Raw genomic sequence first — 20,585 nt, 5'->3', positions numbered from 1 at the left:
GCATCCACCCCTATGCTTTGCTCAGACAGGCAGACATCACAAATGTTTTACATTTGTGTAAGATACAAATGGCCAATAGGTTTATCAAAAAGTGTCCAACATCACTAATTAATAAAATGCAAATTAAAACCACAGTGAGATATCCCCTCACACCTGTTAGGATGGCTGTTATCAAAAAGTAGAATGAGACACGTTGGCTCATGCCTGTAGTCTTAGCACTTTGGGAGGCTGAGGTGGGAGGATCACTTAAGCCTGGGAATTCAAGACCAGCCTGGCCAACATAGTGAGACCTTGTCTTTACAAAAAATAAAATAAATTAGCCAGGTGTGGTGACACGTGCCTGTAGTGCCAGCTACTCAGGAGGCTAAGGTGGGAGGACTGCTTAAGCCCAGGAGGTTGAGGCTGCAGTGAGCTGTGATCACAGACACTGCTGTACTCCAGCCTGGGAGACAGAGCAAGACCTTGTATCAAAAAAAAAAAAAAAAAAGTCAAATGATAACAGGTGTTGGCAAAGATGTGGCACTTGGGAACCCTTGTATACTGTTAGTGGGAATGTAAATTAGAAGAGCTGTTACGGAGGATAGTATGGGAGATTTCTCAAAAAACTAAAAGCATATTTACCATATGATTCAGCAGTCCTGCCTCTGGGTACGTATCCAGAACTGAAGTCAGTATGTCAAAGAGATATCTGCACTTACATGTTCTTTGCAGGACTATTCATAGTAGCCAAGATATGGAATCAACCTAAGTGTCCATCAGTGGATGACTGGATAAAGTAAATGTGTGTATACACAGTGGAATACTATTCAAAGGAAATCTTATTTGTGACAACATGGATCAACCTGGAAGACTTAATGCTAAGTGAAAGAAGCTAGGCATGGAAAGACAAGTACTGCATGATTCACTTTGATGTGAAATGTAATAAAGTTACACTTAGAGAAGTAGTGAGTAGAATGGTAGTTACCAGTGGCAGGTGAGGGGTTCTTGAAGGGAATGGAAAGAAATTGACCAAGGGGTACAAAGTTTCATTTAGATCAGAGGAGTAAGTTTTCAGGATTTACTGCGTAACAAAGTGACCATAATTAATTGTAATGTATATCTCAAAATTGCTGAAGGAGTAGATTTTAAATCTTCTCACTGCAAAAAAAAAAAAAAAAAATGAAGCATGCGAGGCGATAGATATGTTAAATACCTTGATATATTCATTCCACAGTGTATAATACCAAAATCACATCGTATCCTGTAAATACATAAACTAGTTATTTGTCAATGAAAAATTCAAACATTTTAAAATAAATGTATATGTGTGATTATTTGTTTGGTGTCTACTACCTCTATGAGGTCAGAGGCTGTGTTTAAATTGCTTACTATTATGCCCCCAGGACTTAGCACAGTGCCTCTAATAGACATTCAGTAAATACTGAGTAATTGAGTGCACAAACAAATGACTTGAGTAACAGTGGCTGTAAAGGTTTTCTTCTTTAGGCTGGAGTCTCTCCTCAGGTTTCTATTGGCTCATATCACTATTTACTTCAGTCACTGAGGGTTGTGAACCATGATTCAGCGAACCTGGATTGTAATCCTGGCCCTACCATTTACTAGCCATTAATGAGTAAATTAATATTTTTTAACAAATATTTATTGACTGCCTAATATGAGTTAGGCACTTTGCTAGTTGTTGAGAATAATGAAAACATCTATTTATTTTTTTATGGAGTTTAAAATCTAGAGAAAAAGATGAACAGTTAAATATTTATATGAATAATTTAATTACAACTATGACCTTGATGAATAGTGAATCTTTCACTTTTCTGAACTTCAGTTTCCACATCTATAAAAAATACTCTGTCATATTGTTGAAAGGATTTAATAACGATACTGTTAAAAGCAATATGTCAGACTAGATAATTTGAAAACACCCTTGCTACAAAACTTCTAAAAATAATACTTAAAATATTATAAGATTCTTTTAAATATGTTGTTGAATTCACTAGAAAGGAGGAGAAGTTCCAGGTGCTAGAAATGAAGAAGGAACCAAACATCAGAGTGATATGCACAGTTGGTGTGATGCTGAGGATTCTCAGGGTGTAGGTAGGGAAACTGGAGGGCGATTTTCCATTCTTTGAAACCAGAGGCTTTAACAGCGATGAGAGGACATGAGAATAGACATAGCAGAATGAATTAGAATCAAGATACCCCCGCAAATGCACACACATATACACAAAGCTAGAACTGGCCAAGGACTACACCCTTAATGAAAGGACCAATTAGAAAATAAGCAAACAGAAAATTGAGCTAGCCAGTGTAGAGAATTTACAGAGAAGTGTAGAAGTGTATATGCTTTAGTCTGGGCTTAAGGATAGAGACAAAACAGAAATAGCCTCCATTGAGAATTTGCAGCCACAGTTGGCCCTTAAGTGAGCCTAGAGTTTGAATTTTGTTTCCTGTGTAGTTCAAGAATCTTCGTGCTAGGGCATTAAACTAAAAATTTTCAGTTAGTGATAACACTGGAGTAGCTGTAGAAACTAATATAAAACCAATCTTGAAGTTTGTACCCTCAACCCAAGTGGCATGGTATTCCCAAAACAAACTCTACTTAAGATAATCTCAGTCCAAATACACAGGGAAATACCTACCATGAGCAAGAACAGCAGACATAACAAACAGCATTAGATTCCCAAGAAGTTCAAAGGACAGTAATGACAATAGATTGACAAAATAGTATCTTCACATAGTTGAAAGAAAATACCTGTTACCTTAGAACTGAAATACTGGGCAGCAATAACTTGTAAAACTGAGAGGTATGTTCATAGTTGAAATGTTAGTCCTTGTGTTGTTTGGAAGAAAGAGAGAGAAACTGGTGAACTGTAGACTTTTTTTTTTTTTTTTTTTTTAAAAGAGATAGGACGTCGCTCTGTCGTCCAGGCTGGAGGGCAGTGGTGTGATCATAGCTCACTGCAGGCTTGAACTCCTGGGCTCAAGCGATCCCTCCTGCCTCAGCCTCCTGAGTAACTGAGACAACTGGTGCAGGCCACCACACCCAGCTGCTTTAGACTGTTAAGTCAGATATGCGTGTTAAAATATGCAAGGTAGCCACTAAAAAAAAGCATAATGAGATGGTGCTGGTCCAATGACAGTGATTATTAAGTCAGCAACATCAGAGGTATCAAGTTGAGAAATAGGTTGTGTGGTGGTGCACTCTGTACCACCTTGGCATCACCTCTCTGCTGTTTCATGCTTTTTAAGGCATTGACGCTGAAATTTCTGAAAATACTGGTGTAGCTGAATCTACTGTTGAGTGAATCCTAAAAACAGTAAAGAGAAAAGAAAAAACAGGGAAACAAGGAGAAAAAAACAGGGAAACAGGGAGAAAAGAAAAACAACAAAAGACAAACTTTTGTTTTATGCTTATGTAGACTGCACTGTTAATTATTGAATCTGTATAGATACCACGTGGCTTGTATTCTTTTGAGTAGATTTCAGTATATTTTTCACTACCTGTTATAATTATTTTATATGAAAATGTGCTATTTCAGCAACTCGTGTAGTAATTGAATTTAGCCTTTATGCAGAAATTGTATTCAGTTTATTTTACATTTCCTTTATATTATTGTTTCTGAAAATAGTATTTAACCTTTTTTATTTGCTCTTCATTTATCTTTCTGTGTGAATTTGAGGCAAAGGATGACAATAATTATCTTTGTAGTTTAGCAATTTTACTCCAACAGCTTCAGAATAATGAATTTTCTTTATTCAACAATGAAAAATGTGAAATATGAATTCAGTTTGATGCCATATCATTCTCTATCGCAGTGTTTTTTCCTCCTTTCCTCAAAGCACTTTGGAAACAGTTTCTGGAAAGGAGAAGAGATACTATTTTCTATATATATCAAGAAAAATACTTAGTGGAGAGAGTTGATGGAAGCCATTAAGGATATCAAATGTCAGAACTGTAATTTGAACTTGAAAGTTCTGCTCCTAATGAAGGTATTGGGGTGTGGAGTGGAAGACGTGGAATAATGAGATATTTAGACATGAGAGCCATTTCTTAATAATGAAACAGTAACATACCAATGGTACAAAATCTACTGCTTATTACTTTGACTGCTCTTATATTTCTCAGTGTGATTGGTAGATCATACCAAGTAATCGATATAATAGAACGATAGAATGCCTAAGCAGAAAAGAACTTTATACAAGATAGTTCAATATCCTTATTTTATAAGTGCAAATAATTTTTAAATGTTTGTATAACACATTACAAAAATTAATAACATGCTTTCACAACGTTGAAGTGACTTACATAGCTAGTAGTAGAATCAGATTAAGTGGTAGAATCAGATGAAGAACCCAGAGCCCATTTTCTTTTGTTTTGATGGAACATATGAAACTCCAAGTGTTTTAGGCATTATCTTAGCCATTAAAAGTGTATACTCTGGAGTCAGCAGATCAAGATTTACTATTTACTTACATGAGTAACCTTTGGAAAGTTATTGATCCTCTCTAACCGTCTGCTTCCCTTCTGTAAAATGCTAATTTTAAAATCCTTGTTACTGCTACTACCAACACAACTAGCGCCACCATTACTACCTTAAAAATTACCTATTATTAATACTAGATTTTAATTTGAATAGATTTTCCATCTTAGGAAAAACCTATCTTTCAAAACATAGCTTTAGGGGCTTTATTGTACTGTATGACACAGTACAACTCTTTCTGGTTAGTTGTTATGTATATGAACTTCATTTTTACTTCAGAGAAAAAGTTTGTGCTGGATAAATTATTTTTTTGAGCTCAAAAGTCTTTCAGAAAGTTTGTAGATTTTTTGTAAAAAAAAAAAAAGCCATACTGATGCAGTATTTTACCTATAGTTTACAAGCAAACAGACACTTTCATGTTACTGGTGGGTATACATTGATATAAAAGGGGCAATATCTTTGGCAAAACCTTTCAGAAAATATAAAAATTGCAAATTTTCATCTAACAATTCCACTTTTGCCATGTGACAAATTAGTGTAGAATAACTATTTGTAATAATATTAAATGGGTATATATAGGCATGTTTTATAATAGCAAAAGATTAGAATGTGAAATGTCAGGTCACTGGTTAAACTAATTATGATACATCCACAAAATGGAATATTATATAATGCAAAAAGTGAAGAATTTCTTTATATACACACAGAAAGATCTACAAGGTATATTACTCTGTACAATTAAGTGTGAAAGAGTGTGTATGATATGTATGACATCTATAAAAAAGGAAGATTGTGTATTATTTACATATCTATGTAAATAAAATCCTCTAGAGGGATATTCACAGTACCGGTAGCAGTGATTGTGTGAAAGGAAAGGAACTAGGTGTCTCTGGAACCGCAATGGAAGGGAAATGTATATTCTTTTATACATCTTGATTTTTTTTTTAACTATGTAGATAAGTTACCTATTTACATAGTTAAATTAAAAGAAACACTTGCTTTGACTTACTTTAGGCATGAGGGTGTCTCGTTGAGAGAATCAGTATCTTCCTAAATAGTCTTATAATGCTTAGAATACATTACCAGGCCCTTAGTATGACCTGAAAGAATCCATGTGATCTGACTTCTGACTGCCTTTCCTATGTAATTTCCTGTGCATGATTCCTCTTGTTCAGCATGCTCTAGTCACACTGACTGCCGTTTTTGTTCCATGAACAAGCCAAACTGTTTCTCACTTCAGATCCTTGTACTTGTTGTTCCTTTTGCCTGGAATACTCCTCCCAAGAGACTTCTGTCGTTCATTTCCTTACTCGATGCACACTTCTGTTCAGATGTCAGAAACTTAGGCCTTTCTTGACCATCATATCTGAAATGGCACCCCAAACCCCCTCTGTCTTCTTACTCCACTTTATTTTTCTTCATAGCACTAATGGCTACCCATTTATACTAATATACTACGATTATCTTAGTAATACACTATTATATTATACTATACTATACTAATATACTATAAGATATTATGCTAATAGCTACCTGATGTTTGCTCTGTCTACTCTTTCCTCACCTGCATCTCTCGCTCTTTCTTTCTCTCACAGACACACACACGCACACGCACACACGCACGAACGTTGGCTCCATGAAGGCTGAGCTTTTTTTTTTTTTGAAACGGAGTCTCGCTCTGTTGCCCAGGCTGGAGTGCAGTGGTGCAATCTCGGCTCACTGCAAGCTCCGCCTCCTGGATTCACACCATTCTCCTGCCTCAGCCTCCCTAGTAGCTGGGACTACAGGTGCCTGCCACCACGCCCGGCTAATTTTTTTTTTGCATTTTTAGTAGAGACAGGGTTTCTCCGTGTTAGCCAGGATGGTCTCGATCTCCTGACTTTGTGATCCACCTGCCTCGGCCTCCCAAAGTGCTGGGATTACAGGCGTGAGCCACCGCACCCGGCCCTGAGCTTTATTTTTATCTGCAGTGTCTAGAATTATGTGTAGTGCCTAGTAGGTGCCAAGTATATGTCTGTTGGATAAATAAATGAATTAATCGTGAATTTTAGGAGAAAGTCTTTTGCTGTTGCAGTCTCAGTATTTCATACGTTTTATTAGGGCATTGGCATATCTTGGATTCAGAGAATAATCTTTCCTTGCTTAAGTGACTAGCTTCGCTGTGTATATTGCAAGTAGATGAGGAGTGAGGTTATTGAATGGTTATTGAATGGTTACTTCTCTTCAGGCAGATCAGACTTTTATAGGATTAGATCAGCCTTAATTCCTGATTATTCAGTATTCCCTCATGACCTCACAGTGTGATATAGGAGTAGGCTTTTTCTGGTTTTAAAATGAACTAGTTAACAGCAGCCCAATTGTATTGACTTTTCTCTGCTTGTATCCTGTTTTCCTCCAGCATTTCTTATACTGAAGCAGTGGAGATCTTAAAGCAAGCATCCCAGAACTTCACCTTCACCCCAGAGGTAGTATTTTGTGTGTGTATATATATGTGTGTGTGAAAATGCTTCCTTCTTGTCTTTGGCTTACTTTATTAAGAATCCTTCAAAATCATCTTATTTCTGTTATTAGCAAAATATGGTATTTGCTCATTTGTACACAGACTTACAGATTTTATTTGATATTTGCTCAATCTTGTTTAGATACTTAAAACAGAATTAATTTAGAATAAAAATAAATTGTATCATTTGGAATAGCAGTGACTAAGGGGTTATAAAGGAGAATCCCATGTTTAGGAAGATGAAAATTCTAAAAAAGAAAGATAATCATAGACTATTACTTTAGATGCCAGTTGTTGGGGCTCATGTCTATAATTCTAGCACTTTGGGAGGCCAAGGCAGGCAGATTGCTTGAGCCCCAAAGTTCAAGACCAGCCTGGGCAATATAGTGAGACCCTGTCTCTACCCAAAAAAAAAAAAAAAAAAAAAAGTGAATTAAAAAAAAAAATTACTGTAGAAGTCAACTAATTCTGTGTTTTCCAAAGTATATTCTGAATGACATTAAAAGATGACCAATGAAGGAAGTTATATTATCAAATAAATTTAGGCAACATAACTAAACAGGTGTTTTGTTTTTTTTTTTTTCTTTTTCCAGATTTAGTGCTTGCAGAAACAGGTGTGTTTTTCAGTTGAACTTTATAGAGCCTTTTAGTTTGTGAGCCACTCTGGAAAACACTGGGGTGTTTTTGTTTTGTTTTGCTTTTAAAGAACTTTATATTTAAGAGATGAAGGTCTCATTATGTTGCCCGAGCTCATCTTGAACTCCTGGGCCCAAGGGATCCCCCATTTCAGCCTCCCAAGTAACTGGGACTATAGGAGCATGCCTCAGTACCCAGCCAAGAATTCTTTTTTTTTTTTCCCAAAAATTACTTGATAAAGATTGTATAGGCCGGGTGTGATAGTTCACACCTGTAATCCCAACACTTTAAGAGGCTGAGGTAGGCAGATTGCTTGAGCCTAGGAGTTTAAGATTGCAGTGAGCCATGATCGACTGCAGCCCTCCAGCCTAGGTGACAGAGAAAGACCTTGTCTCCAAGAACAACAACAAAAGAAGATTATATATATTCAGGGTATACAGCATGATGATTTGATACACGTATACATTGTGTAATAAATTATTACAGTCAAATTAGTTAACACATCTGTCACTACCCACACTGTACATTAGATCCCCAGAACTTGTTCGTCTTATAACTGAAAGTGTGTACACTTTGATCAGTATCCCCTCATTTGCCACATTCCCAGACCCCTGACAACCACTGTACAACTCTGTCTTTCTGTGAAGGAACTCCTTTATTATTTGTTTATTTATTTATTTATTTATTTATTTATTTATTTATTGAAAGACCGGATCTCTCTGTTGCTGAGGCTGGAGTGCAGTGGTACAAACATGGCTCACTGCAGATTCCACTTCCCAGGCTCACATCAGTCCTCCCAACTCAGTCTCCCAAGTATATGGGACTACAGGTGCGTGCCACCAGGCCTGGCTGATTTTTTTATTTTTTGTAGAGACAGGGTTATGTTGCCTAGGCTAGTCTCAAGCGTCTGTGTCAAGCACTCCTCAGCTTCCCAAAGTGCTGGGATTAAAGGCATGAGCCACCGTCCCCAGCTAAAGCTTTTTTATTTTATTGGCAATGATACAGGTCCAGAAGACCACATGATCTGTCAGTGGGCATGTGTATAGTGTTGGAGGCAAAACTCTTTGTTCCTATTTGAGTTATTTTTTTCCTGTAACGAAGATATTGCCAAACAAGTGGTAGTAATAAGATAATGTTAACCTTTGTGTTTAAACTATTCCTTGTACCAGTTCAATCCCAATTAAGTTAGGTCTTTATATATTACAAAAGTAACCTGTGCTTGTTATATTTATAATCAGTTCTTGTGTAAGTTTTCATTTCTTTGTCTCCTATGCTGGAAGCTTCATGAAGTCAGGGATTATAACTATTTTTCTTACCACTTTATCCAGTATATCATATGGTACCTGGAATTTAATAGGCACATTAGTATTTGCTTAATAAATATATTGAACAGAGTTAATAAATATTCATCAAAGAGCATCTCACACATGAGTTGATTCTTTTTATTTAAAAAGAAGTCACCAGCCGGGCACTGTGGCTCACACCTGTAATCCCAGCACTTTGGGAGGCCAAGGTGGGCAAATCACAAGGTCAGCAGTTCAAGACCAGCCTGGCCAACATAGTGAAACCCCATCTCTACTAAAAATACAAAAAAAAAAAAAAATAGCCAGGCATGGTGGCGGGCGCCTGAAGTCCCGGCTACGTGGGAGGCTGAAGCAGGAGAATCACGTGAATCCGGGAGGCGGAGGTTGCAGTGAGCCGAGATTGCGCCACTGTACTCCAGCCTGGGCGACACAGCCAGACTCTGTCTCAAAAAAAAAAAGTCACCAAGGGAAGTCATTTAGCCAAAGATAGGCTCAATATTAGGATTATTATCTTCTGTCATTTAATTTCCCAAGACTTAGGAACAGTTACTGTGGAAGAAGCGTAAGGCACTATTAAAAACTGATTCTGAAGTCAGAATTTTTTATCCCATTGTAAAGCAGACTTTGTTTTCCTGCAGGTGCTGTATTATCTGCTCCTGGGAGGTGAGGGTAGGGGACCGATGGGGACACAGAAAGCAGTGTTTATCTACTGGCCTCAGCTTTCATCTTTCCAGGCCTGTAGGTGTTCTTGTTAACAAATAGGTCTCTCTGGTTTAGTCAGCTGTGTAACCTTAGCAGCTTGCTCCACACATGGAGCCTTAGGAAGATGAAGCCTTTGGAATTGATGCAGGTTATTTTCACGTGCTTAATTGTATATTTCACCTCTGTCTTCTCTTTTGGTCATTTCTTTCTTCTCATTACAGTGGGGTGTTAATCTACAAACTGAACATGAAAAGTACCTGGTGAAGCACTGTGGCAACATACCTGTCTTCATTATTAATTATCCATTAGCAATCAAGCCTTTCTACATGAGGGATAATGAAGATGGCCCTCAGCACACAGTAAGAAGAGATACTAAATAAATTGGGGTTAGTCCTCTTGGGGTGGGTTTTTCATTTAGCCTTTGAGATCTTTTCTTAAATGTCATCTATCACTCTTTTTATCTCTTAAAATGATAAAGTTTTTCAAAGGCGTCTCTTAAAAATTATTCCAAAAAAGATCCCAGTGTTCTATAAACATACTTCCTCATTTCTGTCACAAGGTCTTCTTCTTAGTTTAGCAGGTGCAAGTTCTTTGTTTCGTTTCGTTTTGTTTCGTTTTGTTTTGTTTTTTAATGACTGAGAGGAAGTGGCCTAGAACACTGTATGGCTATACTAAGTCTAGTTTGTCTGTGGTTAAGTACTGGTTAGGAGACTCCTAGGAGGGAAGGCATGCTGGGCAAGAGATGACAGCAGTGGCACAGTCAGGTAAAGGAAAAGCTGGTTTGGCAGAGCAGGAGGCTTAGACTGCTTTGGTTTGGACTCTCAAATAGAAATAGCAAGGGGAGGGCTATGAAGGTATCCAGGCAGTCTGGGCAGATTTTCCCTGTCTTAGCTCTTGTGTGACTGTCTCTTCTCTGTCTGCCTGTCTTGTCTATCCTGTTTCTTGCCTGTCTTTACCGTTTCTTGTCCTGTGTTCTTTTTTTGCCCTTAACTATAGTTGTCTTTCTTTTTTTTTTTTTTTGAAATAGAATTTCGCTCTTGTCACCCAGGCTGGAGTACAATGGTGCGATCTTGGGTCACTGCAACCTCCGCCTCCCAGGTTCAAGTGATTCTCCTGCCTCAGCCTCCTGAGTAGCTGGGATTATAGTCGTGTGCCGCCACACCCAGCAAATTTTTGTCTTTTTAGTAGAGACAGGGTTTCACTGTGTTGGCCAGGCTGGTCTCAAACTCCTGACCTCAGGTAATCTGCCCGCCTCAGCCTCCCAAAGTTCTTGGATTACAGGCATGAGCCACTGCACCTGGCCTGCCTTTTTTATTCTTTTGGTTTTTACAAAATTAGCTATAACATGACCTGGTGTGGTGGCTCATGTTTGTAATCCCAGCACTTTGGTAGTCCAAGGTGGGAAAATTGCTGAGACCAGGGATTCAAGACCAGCTTGGTCAACATAGGAATACCCTATCTCAACAAAAAATAAATTAGCCAGGAGTAGTGGCGTTCACCTGTAGTCCTATCTACTCAAGAGGATGAGGTGAGAGAATTACTCGAGGCTTCAGTGAGCCATAATGGTGTTACTGTGCTCTAGCTTGGGCGACAGAGGGAGCCCCCATCTGAAAAACAAATAATTAAAGTTTAAAGTTGGCAATAATATAAAGTAAGAATATATTTTAACTTTCTAAATACTTAATGAATAGTTACATATATAATATTATTAGTTTTAAAAGTCTATGAGACAGATTATATTGATTTCAAAATAGGCCCAAAAACTACACTTTACTGTCTGATGCTTTTCACTAACTTGTGGATAAATACTTACAAAAAATGTAGATTAAGGCCCACCAGTAAACCTAAGAGAAGTGTCCCTCTCTTAGGTATACAAGGTTATCTGTTTGACTGTATTTCCTGTTTTCTCATATAGTATTAATACAACTGTATTGGCCACTGTTTACTAGATGCTTAGGAATCAAGCACTACCATCTCATCTCTAAATCCAGAAACAACTTTGCTAAGAAGCTTGTTTCCCCATTTTATAAGTGAAAAACTGGAATGCAGAGATTAATTGCATTTTCAAAGCTACATAGGTAGTAAGTAGTTAGTATTCACACCTGATTCCCTCTAGCTCTAAAGTCTGTATTTTTAAAATACGTATTTTTTTCCTAGACTGCAGATTTGGTTTTATAAAGTCTGTGTTCTTTTCCACTTCTTCCAACTGCCTAAAAATCACAAATAATATAAAATTACCTTTTAGCCACTTTACTCATCCTCACCTTTCACACAGAATCATCTAAAACTAGTGAGCAACACAATTGATTTATGATTCTTATATTCTCTTTTTTCTACCAGCCCTCTAGTGTAATTGGCCCCCAGGTTGGCAGCAAAAAGGAGACATTAGGACCTAGATTATCTAGTCCTAAATAATTCAGTATTGAGCCTTTATTACAAAACAGACAACTATATCTCTTGGCTTTTTTTCATCACTCCAGCCTATCCCAATTCCAGCTCCACCTCCAACACACACACCATGTATTTTTCTCATTTAATTTCCCTCGATTGAGCATCTTTCAGTCACTCAATTTTGCACTTAAGTACTCTGCTTAAGACTTTCCTTCTCTATAAAGACTTTCCTGGGTTACCCAGCTACTTTGAGCCTTCCTTTTTTTGAATTTTTGTTGCATTTAGAGAATTAGCAAAACTGTAGCATTGTGTCTGTGTTCTGTGTTCTCTTAATAAGTTTTGCTTGCTTTCTTTTCTTTTTTCTTTTCTTTTCTTTTTTTTTTTTTAAAGACAGAGTCTCACTCTGTCGCCCAGGCTGGAGAGCAGTGGCATGATCTCGGCTCATTGCAACCTCTGTCTCCCGGGTTCAAGCAGTTCTCCTGCCTCAGCCCCCCAAGTAGCTGGGCCTGCAGATGCATGCCACCACCCCTGGCTAATTTTTTTTTTTTTTAGTAGAGACGGGATTTCACAGTGTTGCGCTCAGGCAGTCCATCCGCTTTGGCCTCCCAAAGTGCTTGGATTACAGGCGCGGAGGTTTTGCTTCTTAAACAAAACTTAACAACTTTAGGATGGGTATTGAATTTTTTTACCACCGCAGCATCTCCCACTCATTCTATACTCCTACTTCATTGTGGTTTCTACCCCATCACACCACTGAAGTAGCTCTTATTAGGATCAGTAATGATCTTCATATTATTAAATCCAGCAGACTTTTAAGTCTTTATTTTACTTGACCTGTCAGTGCTAATCAGCATTATTAATGACTTTGTTATTCTTATAACCCTCTCCTCCCTTGACTTCTGTGACATCACATTATCCCTGTTTTTCTCCTTTCTCAGCATTTATTCTTTCTTAGTCTCCTGTACAGATTTATCCATTTCTTTCTATTCATTAGATGTTGGAATTCCTCAAGGCCCAGTCCTTGGTGGTCTTTTTTTTCCTCATGTTATTTCATCTGTATCTATTGCTTACTGTTTATTCTATCAGAAGTTTTTATCTCTAATCCAGACTTATTCTCTGAGCTGTAGAGTCATCTACATTCTTCCCTCAGTATCCTCAGGGATTGGTTCCAGGATACCCTACCCACTGGCCCCCTCTCAGATACCAAAATTCAAGGATACTGAGTCCCTTATGTAAAATGATATGGTATGCATATAACCTATGCACATCCTCCTATATGCTTTAAATAATTTATAGGTTACTTATAATACCTAATACAATGTAAATGCTATGTAAATAGTTGTTATACTGTATTGTTTAGGGAAATAATGGCAAGAAAAAACCTGTACATGGTAAGTACAGATACAACCATTCATTTGTTTTTCCTGAATATTTTAAATCTGCTGTTGGTTGAATCCACAAATACAGAACCTCTGAATACAGAGGGCTGACTGTATATCCTACTACCTCATTGACTGCCATTTACATATCTCAAAGGCATCTCAGATGCAACACATCCAAAATTGAACCTATGATTTCTCCTCTCCCAGCAGATTTGATCTTCTTTCAGTATTCTGTATTCATCTAATTGTACACGCCAGATACCTGAGTCATCTCAGAAGTCTTCCTTTCTCATTTCCTCCATTGACTAAGTTCTGTCAGCTTTGCACTCCTAAATATCTCTCATATCCATTCATTTCTCTTCATTTCCCCTTTTACCTTTTCAGGTTAAGATATTGCCTAGACTACTTTAGTAGCGTCCTAACTGATCTTCATATATCCATTCTTTCTCTTCTGAATCAGTTCTCCCCATTTTAGTGTGAGTTTTTAGGAAATGTAAATCCTGGCTGGGCACAGTGGCTCATGCATGTAATCCCTGCACTTTGGGAGCCTGAGGTACACAGATCACTTGATCCCAGGAGTTCCAGACCAGCCTGGACAACATAATGAGACTCCATCTCCATTTAAAAAAAAAAAGTTAACCCAATCATGTTGTCACTCTTCTTAAAGCCATTCAGTGGCCTCCTTTGCTCCTAGGATAAAAGCCAAAATCCTTTATGTCACCTACAATGCCCAGTAGAATGTGGCTGCATCTCCTTCTCTGGTCTGTTGTACCGTGGGGCTCCACTTTGTTCTCTCCTAACACCAACCTTCTTCTGTGTCTTCAGACATGCAGTGCTTTCTGTCACCTCAGACTCTTTGCATATATTGTTCCTTCAATCTAGAACAGTCTTCTTCATCTAAATAATTTTACTTACTGATATTTATACTCAATCACCATTTCCTCAGAGAAACCTTTCTTGACCCTCTAGTCTGAGTCAGAGACCCCATTAGATGCTACAGTCTTACCATGTTAAGTTTCACACCCAGAGATACTAACTCTTAATCCATCATAACCTTTAACAGTTGTGATTTTACATCTGTGTGCATGACTATTTAATTAATGACATTTTCCTCTATGTCAAAAAAAGTGAGGACTTCTGTATTAGTCCATTTTCATGCTGCTGATAAAGACATACCCAAGACTGGAAAGAAAAAGAGGTTTAATGGACTCACAGTTCCACATGGCTGGGGAGGCCTCAAAATCATGGCAGAAAGTGAAAGGCACATCTTACATGGCAGCGGCAAGAGATAATGAGAGAGAAGTGAAAGCAGAAACCCTTTGTAAAACAATCCGATCATCTGGGCATGGTGGCTCACACCTGTAATCCCAGCACTTTGGGAGGCCGAGGCGGGCAGATCATCTGAGGTAGGGGGTTCAAGACCAGCCTGACCAACATGGAGAAACCCTGTCTCTACTGAAAATACAAAATTAGCCGGGCGTGGTGATGCACACCTGTAATCCCAGCTACTCTGGAGGCTGAGGCAGGAGAATCGCTTGAACCTTGGAGGGAGAGGTTGCAGTAAGCTGAGATTGCATTATTGTGCTCCAGCCTGGGCAACAAGAGCGAAACTCTGTCTCAAAAACAACAACAGCAAGAAAACCATCAGATTGGCCAACACAGTGACTCACGCCTATAATCCCAGCACTTTGGGAGGCCAAGGCTGGTGGATTACCTGAGGTCAGGAGTTCGAGACCAGCCTGACCAACAAGGTGAAACCCCGTCTCTACTAAAAATACAAAAATTAGGCGGGTGTGGTGGCAGGCACCTGTAGTCCCAGCTACTCGGGAGGCTGAGACAAGAGAATTGCTTGAACCCAGGAGGCAGAGTTGCAGTGAGCTGAGATCACACCACTGCAGTCCAGCCTGGGCAACAGAGCGAGACTCCATCTCAAAAAAAAAAAAAAAAAAAACCCCACCATCAGATCTCCTTAGACTGATTCACTACCACGAGAACAGTATGGGGGAAAGTGTCCCCATGATTCAGTTATCTCCCACCAGCTCCCTCCTACAAGTGGGAATTATGGAAGTACAATTCAAGATGAGATTTGGGTGGGGACACTGAGCCAAACCATATCAACTTCTTTTTCACTCATCAGTGTCTTCCTAGTGTAATGCCTGGGACATGTGGACACCTAGTATCCATGTGGTGGATGGATGAATGGATTAATGAATCAAATCCAACAAAGTTTAAGACACACTGTCGACAAGTAGTGAGTAGTGAGTTGATCTGCTGTGAATTTGCTGGGAAGCTAAAAAGCATCTTTAATTTTGTGAGTGGTAGCAACATGGCATGAAGGAAAGTCTAGTGGCTATAGAATTAGACACTCTTGGGTTCAAGTCCCAACTCTGAATTTTAAACTGTGTGATCTTAAATATGCCACCTAATCTCTTTGTGTCTTAATTTCCTGATCTATAAAAATGAGACCATAATATTTTATGGAGTTGTGAGGATTAAATCAAGTAATATATGAAAAGTATATAGCTGTGTTTTAGGAAGGCAGAAATACAGCATGTATGGCAGCTTCATTAGAATCTTTATGTTTCTGGGAGTGAAGAGTTTGTGTGGGTTGGCAGGAAGAGCTGTGGACTTATAGCCAAGAAACTTGGGTTTTGTTCCTGGATATACCACTTGATCTTTCTTGTCCTCAGTATTCTCAGGGGATCATAGTCAATCTCATTTGTTGATAGGGAAATGCAAATTAAAATAACAGAAAGACACCACTATGTACCAGCTAGAATAGATAAGATGAAAAAGCCTGTGATTCCAGCTGTTGGTGACAATGTTAGGAATACAGCTCTCCTGTGCTGCTGGTAGAAGTATAATTTGGTGCAATCACTTTGGAAACTATTAGGCAATATCTACTCAAGCTGAATATATGCATATTCTATGATCCAGCTGTTTCTCTCAAAATATGTACATAAATGCCCTAAAATATGTACAGGACTATTCACAGCAACACTGTTTGTAAGCATGGGGGGAAACTAAACCAAGAACGGTAGAATAAATAACTAGATTGTAGCATATTTATGTAATGGGACACTATTCAACAGTGAGAATAAGTACTCAACCAAGAGGTGTGTCATGAATTTTCCTGGGCTGGAGTTAATGAACTGACCTACATCAAAACTGCTGGAGCCTCAAACCAGCAGATACACCAATGAAGAGAATTGCCAATAAACAAACTATTGCTGCATGTATCACCATAATGAATCTCACAAACGTACTTTGAGTAGAAGAAACCAGACACAGAATAGTATATACTGTATGATACTATTTCTAGAGAGTTCAAAAATTGACAGAACCACCCTCTGGTGATAGAGGTCAGGAAAGAGGTTACTTTTGGTAGGGATAGTAACTAAAAAACACCTTAGGAGGACTTTTTTGGGGTTCTACTACTGTTCAATTTATTGATCCGTATGGTGCTTCATGGTGTGTTTGTGAAAATTTATAGAACTGTATGCTAGTTATTTGTGTACTTTTTACACATACGTTATACTTGAAGTTTACTTTAAAAGGGAATTACACACTTGTGTCATCTTGGGTTTGTTGTGGAAATCAGATGAACAAATGTTTATAAAATTGCTTTAAAAATTAAAATTCTGTGTATAAAAATAATGGAGTAAGGAATTATTGGGTGATAAAGATGGCTAGACAAGATAGAAACAATTATGGAGAGACTAGAGTGTTAAAGATAGCTTGGGCTTTATCCAGTAAACAATAGAGAGGCATTGTATGTCTTTTAAGATAATGGCAGATGAAAAAATTAACCTGACATACAGGATGGATTGGGGAAGGGGGAAATTAAAGACAAGTAACATAGTTATGGGACTTTTGCTTATAATCTCAACAGTGAAAATGCAGAGGAAGAAGTGAAACTAAAACATTCTGAAGGAATAAACAATGGTCTCTGTGTTAGTCCATTTTAGTAAAATAGAGTTGCTCTAAATTGCTATAAAAAATACCTGAGACTGGCAGGGCACGGTAGCTCACGCTTCTAATCCCAGCACTTTGGGAGGCCAAGGCAGGCGAATCACAAGGTCAGGAGTTCGAGACCAGCCTGGCCAACATGGTGAAAACCCATCTCTACTGAAAATACAAAAAATAAGCTGGGTGTAGTGGCGGGTGCCTGTAATCCCAGCTACTTGGGAGGCTGAGGCAGGAGAATCGCTTGAACCCAGAAAGTGGAGGTTGCAGTGAGCTGAGATCACACCACTGCACTCCAGCCCAGGGGACAGAATGAGACTATGTCTCAAAAAAAAAAAAAAAAAAAAGAAAACCTGAGACTTGGTAAATTTATAAAACAAAGAGCTTTATTTGGCTCGTGGTTCTGTAGACTATACAAGAATGGCATCAACATCTTAGCTTCTGGTGTGGCCTCAGGAAGCTTTTACTCATGACAAAAAGGCAAAGAGGGAATAGGCATGTCACATGGCAAAACAGAGAGCAAGAAAGAAGGGAAGAGATGTCAGTCTGTTTTAAACAACCAGCTCTCATGTGAACTAATAGAGCAAGAGCCCATTACCATAGGAATGGCACAATGCCATTCATGAGGAGCCTACCCCCATGATCAGCGCCTGCCCCTGGACCCTACTTCCAACATTGGGGGATCACATTTCCACATGAAATTGAGAGGGCACAAATATCCAAACCATATCAGTCTATGAAATAAACTAGAAAGAAAAGAGAGAGGAGTCACAAGTGATTCCCATGCGTCGTACTTTAATTATAAAAAGTAGACTGGTGCTGTTTACAGAAATGTTGTCTTCTCTCAAGTGGAGGAACTCATACGTGAACCTTTGTGAGTTCTCAACTGATGTTTTCTTCTGGTTCAGTTGAAATTTAGAGCTCCCTAAGGAAGGAAGTAATGTGGTAAATCTGTCTTGACTATGAGGGAAAGGGAATACATGTTTGGGAGCAAGGTAAGAATTCCATTCCTTTGAAACCATTAGTAGTATCTTTGCAAAATGTAAGACTTTTGCCTCTTCTAGACAGCAGCAGTAGTAAAACTGGCTAGCCATTATAGTAGCCAAAGTCCATTTTCAGCCATTGTTGCCTGCATCCCATCTGCATCTCTTCACCATCACATCTGGAAAGCCCTCTTTTCTAATTGTGCCTAGTTTGTTTTTAGGGCCAAAATACTATGTATTTTCATCAGTTACAGCAAAAACCACAAACATGTTTCCTATGGTTTGTGGAGCATTCTTTTTCTTCTGATACTAGTGTATAACCTTGCCCCATTGTTAGTAACAGCCTGTGAGAAACTGAATAAGGAGGCGTTCGATTTGTGGTTTTCATCAATATTTAAAAATACTGAGATAGGTAGGAAGAGAGGTAGCAGAGGAAGGGACATTAAACTTTCTCCCTCTTTCAACTTTAGCATTATGTATGTATTGTAAAGGTTATGTATTGTAAGCCTTGTTCCCATCTAGCCTGTGTTTTTTTTTTTTATTCAGGGTCTGAGTTTTATTTTCAGTGCATTGATTGGAATCAAAGAGTCAGAAGGGAGTGTCATAAATAGAAATCAGGGTTTGTTCAGCTTGAATACCAGCATAAACTATTTCTAGACAGCATGCCACTGCAGCTGTGTGACTTAAGCAGAATCAAAACTCATACTAAGTGGAGGAAGATGTGTCAGAGAGCATTCTGGGCCTATAAGATGTTCCCAAAGTGGAATTGGTTTTGTTAAGGAATAGAGGAATTAGGGAAAGCTTAGGAAAATGATCTGTAGTCTCCATTGTTACCTGTGTAGGAAAGTAAAAGGTCAGCAGAGCTAAAGTCCTACTTAATTCAAATCTCCCAGCGATGCATAGAAACAATAGACATTTTTGGTTGCAAAAGTGCTCAGATTTGGTCAACTTGGAAGAAGTTTCGCAGTGCAACCAGTGAATTCCTTAATGGTAGATTTAGTTCTGGTTCCTGTTCATTATATAACTCATTACTCCCAGTAACCACCAGACCTACAGATATACTATGTATTTTCTGGTCCTACTTTCCTTTCTCTTTGAACCGTACCTTTTTCCATAAAGTACAGGTGATTGTCCGTTGAGAAGGACTTTCAAAAATTCAAGTTCATGGCTGATTTTTGGCTGTGGTTAATTGAAGTTCCAAGAAAAAGAGTAATATAGGAAGGCTGAATTATTTTGAAGGTTCCTATGCCATTATTTATCATCTGTGTTGCTTAGAAATAATCATAGAGCTGGGCGTGGTGACTTATGCCTGTCATCCCAGCACTTTGGGAGGTAGAAGCAGGAAGATCACTTGAGCCTAGGAGTTTGAGACCAGTGTGAGCAACAAATTGAGACCCTGTCTGTACAAAAAAAATAAAATAGCCTGCTGTGGTGACCTGCGCCTGTAATCCTTGCTACTCAGAGAGGCTGAGTTAGGAGGATTGCTTGAACCTGGCAGGTCAAGGCGGCATTGAGCCACACTCATACCACTGCAACCTGAGTGGCAGAGTGGCAAAAAAAAAAAAAAAAAATTCATCCAGGCACGGTGGCTTACGCCTGTAATCCCAGCACTTTAGGAGGCCGAGGCGGGTGGATCACAAGGTCAAGAGATCGAGACCAGCCTGGCCAACATGGTAAAACCCCATCTCTACTAAAAATATAAAAAATTAGCTGGGCGTGGTGGCACACACCTGTAATCCCAGCTACTTGGGAGGCTGAGGCAGGAGAATCGCTTGAACATGGGAGGCGGAGGTTGCAGTGAGCTGAGATCGCACCACTATACTCCAGCCTGGCAACAGAGTGAGACTCCATCTCAAAAAAAATTTTTTTTAAATATTTTTTAATTAAAAAGAATCATAGATGAAACCTACAGGAATAAATAAGTATGTGTTTGGTCATCTAATTAAAAGATATGGATACTTCCTAACAGGATGTTCAAAAGCTTGCAGCTCATCTCCCAGGGCAAAGATGATGTGCTTCAACTTGCTTAAGATGTGCTGTAGAGTCCACCTATTTGGAGAGCCTGGCATGCAACAGCCAAATGGGCAGAAAGTGGGTATTGACGGTAGCTCAATTTCAGAGTCACCTTTGCAGTACTCTAAAAGCACACTGGAATTGGCTGGAAGAACCATTAGTAGACAATATCTGTGCTTTTGATAGTGATCATGGGCTATATGATTATTTGTAGTACTTTATCTGTATTT

At 38.7% G+C, this 20,585-nt stretch overlaps 1 protein-coding gene across 34 annotated transcripts in view; it reads left to right on the top strand.

Moving 5' to 3' along the window:
* NARS2 (asparaginyl-tRNA synthetase 2, mitochondrial) overlaps positions 1-20,585 on the top strand; it is a 137,527-nt gene that overhangs the window by 101,071 nt on the left and 15,871 nt on the right. For 27 of the 34 annotated variants that reach the window (XM_077964090.1, XM_077964086.1, XM_077964087.1 and 24 more), the window contains 2 exons: positions 6,877-6,943; positions 9,842-9,979. The exons of 1 other annotated variant lie outside the window; for it this stretch is intronic. In XM_077964090.1, coding sequence (XP_077820216.1) covers positions 6,877-6,943; positions 9,842-9,979 — 205 coding nt within the window. Of the gene's footprint in view, positions 1-6,876; positions 6,958-8,322; positions 8,444-9,841; positions 10,022-18,278; positions 18,355-20,585 lie in introns of all 34 variants that reach the window. 6 more of the 34 variants (XM_015115337.3, XM_077964068.1, XR_013404219.1 and 3 more) reach the window with 5 other exon arrangements.

Source organism: Macaca mulatta, chromosome 14 (genome assembly GCF_049350105.2).
Source record: "Macaca mulatta isolate MMU2019108-1 chromosome 14, T2T-MMU8v2.0, whole genome shotgun sequence".
NCBI classification, from domain to species: Eukaryota; Metazoa; Chordata; class Mammalia; order Primates; family Cercopithecidae; genus Macaca; species Macaca mulatta.
Note: the sequence above shows the minus strand (reverse complement) of the source record. Positions and strands in the feature narration are given on the sequence as shown.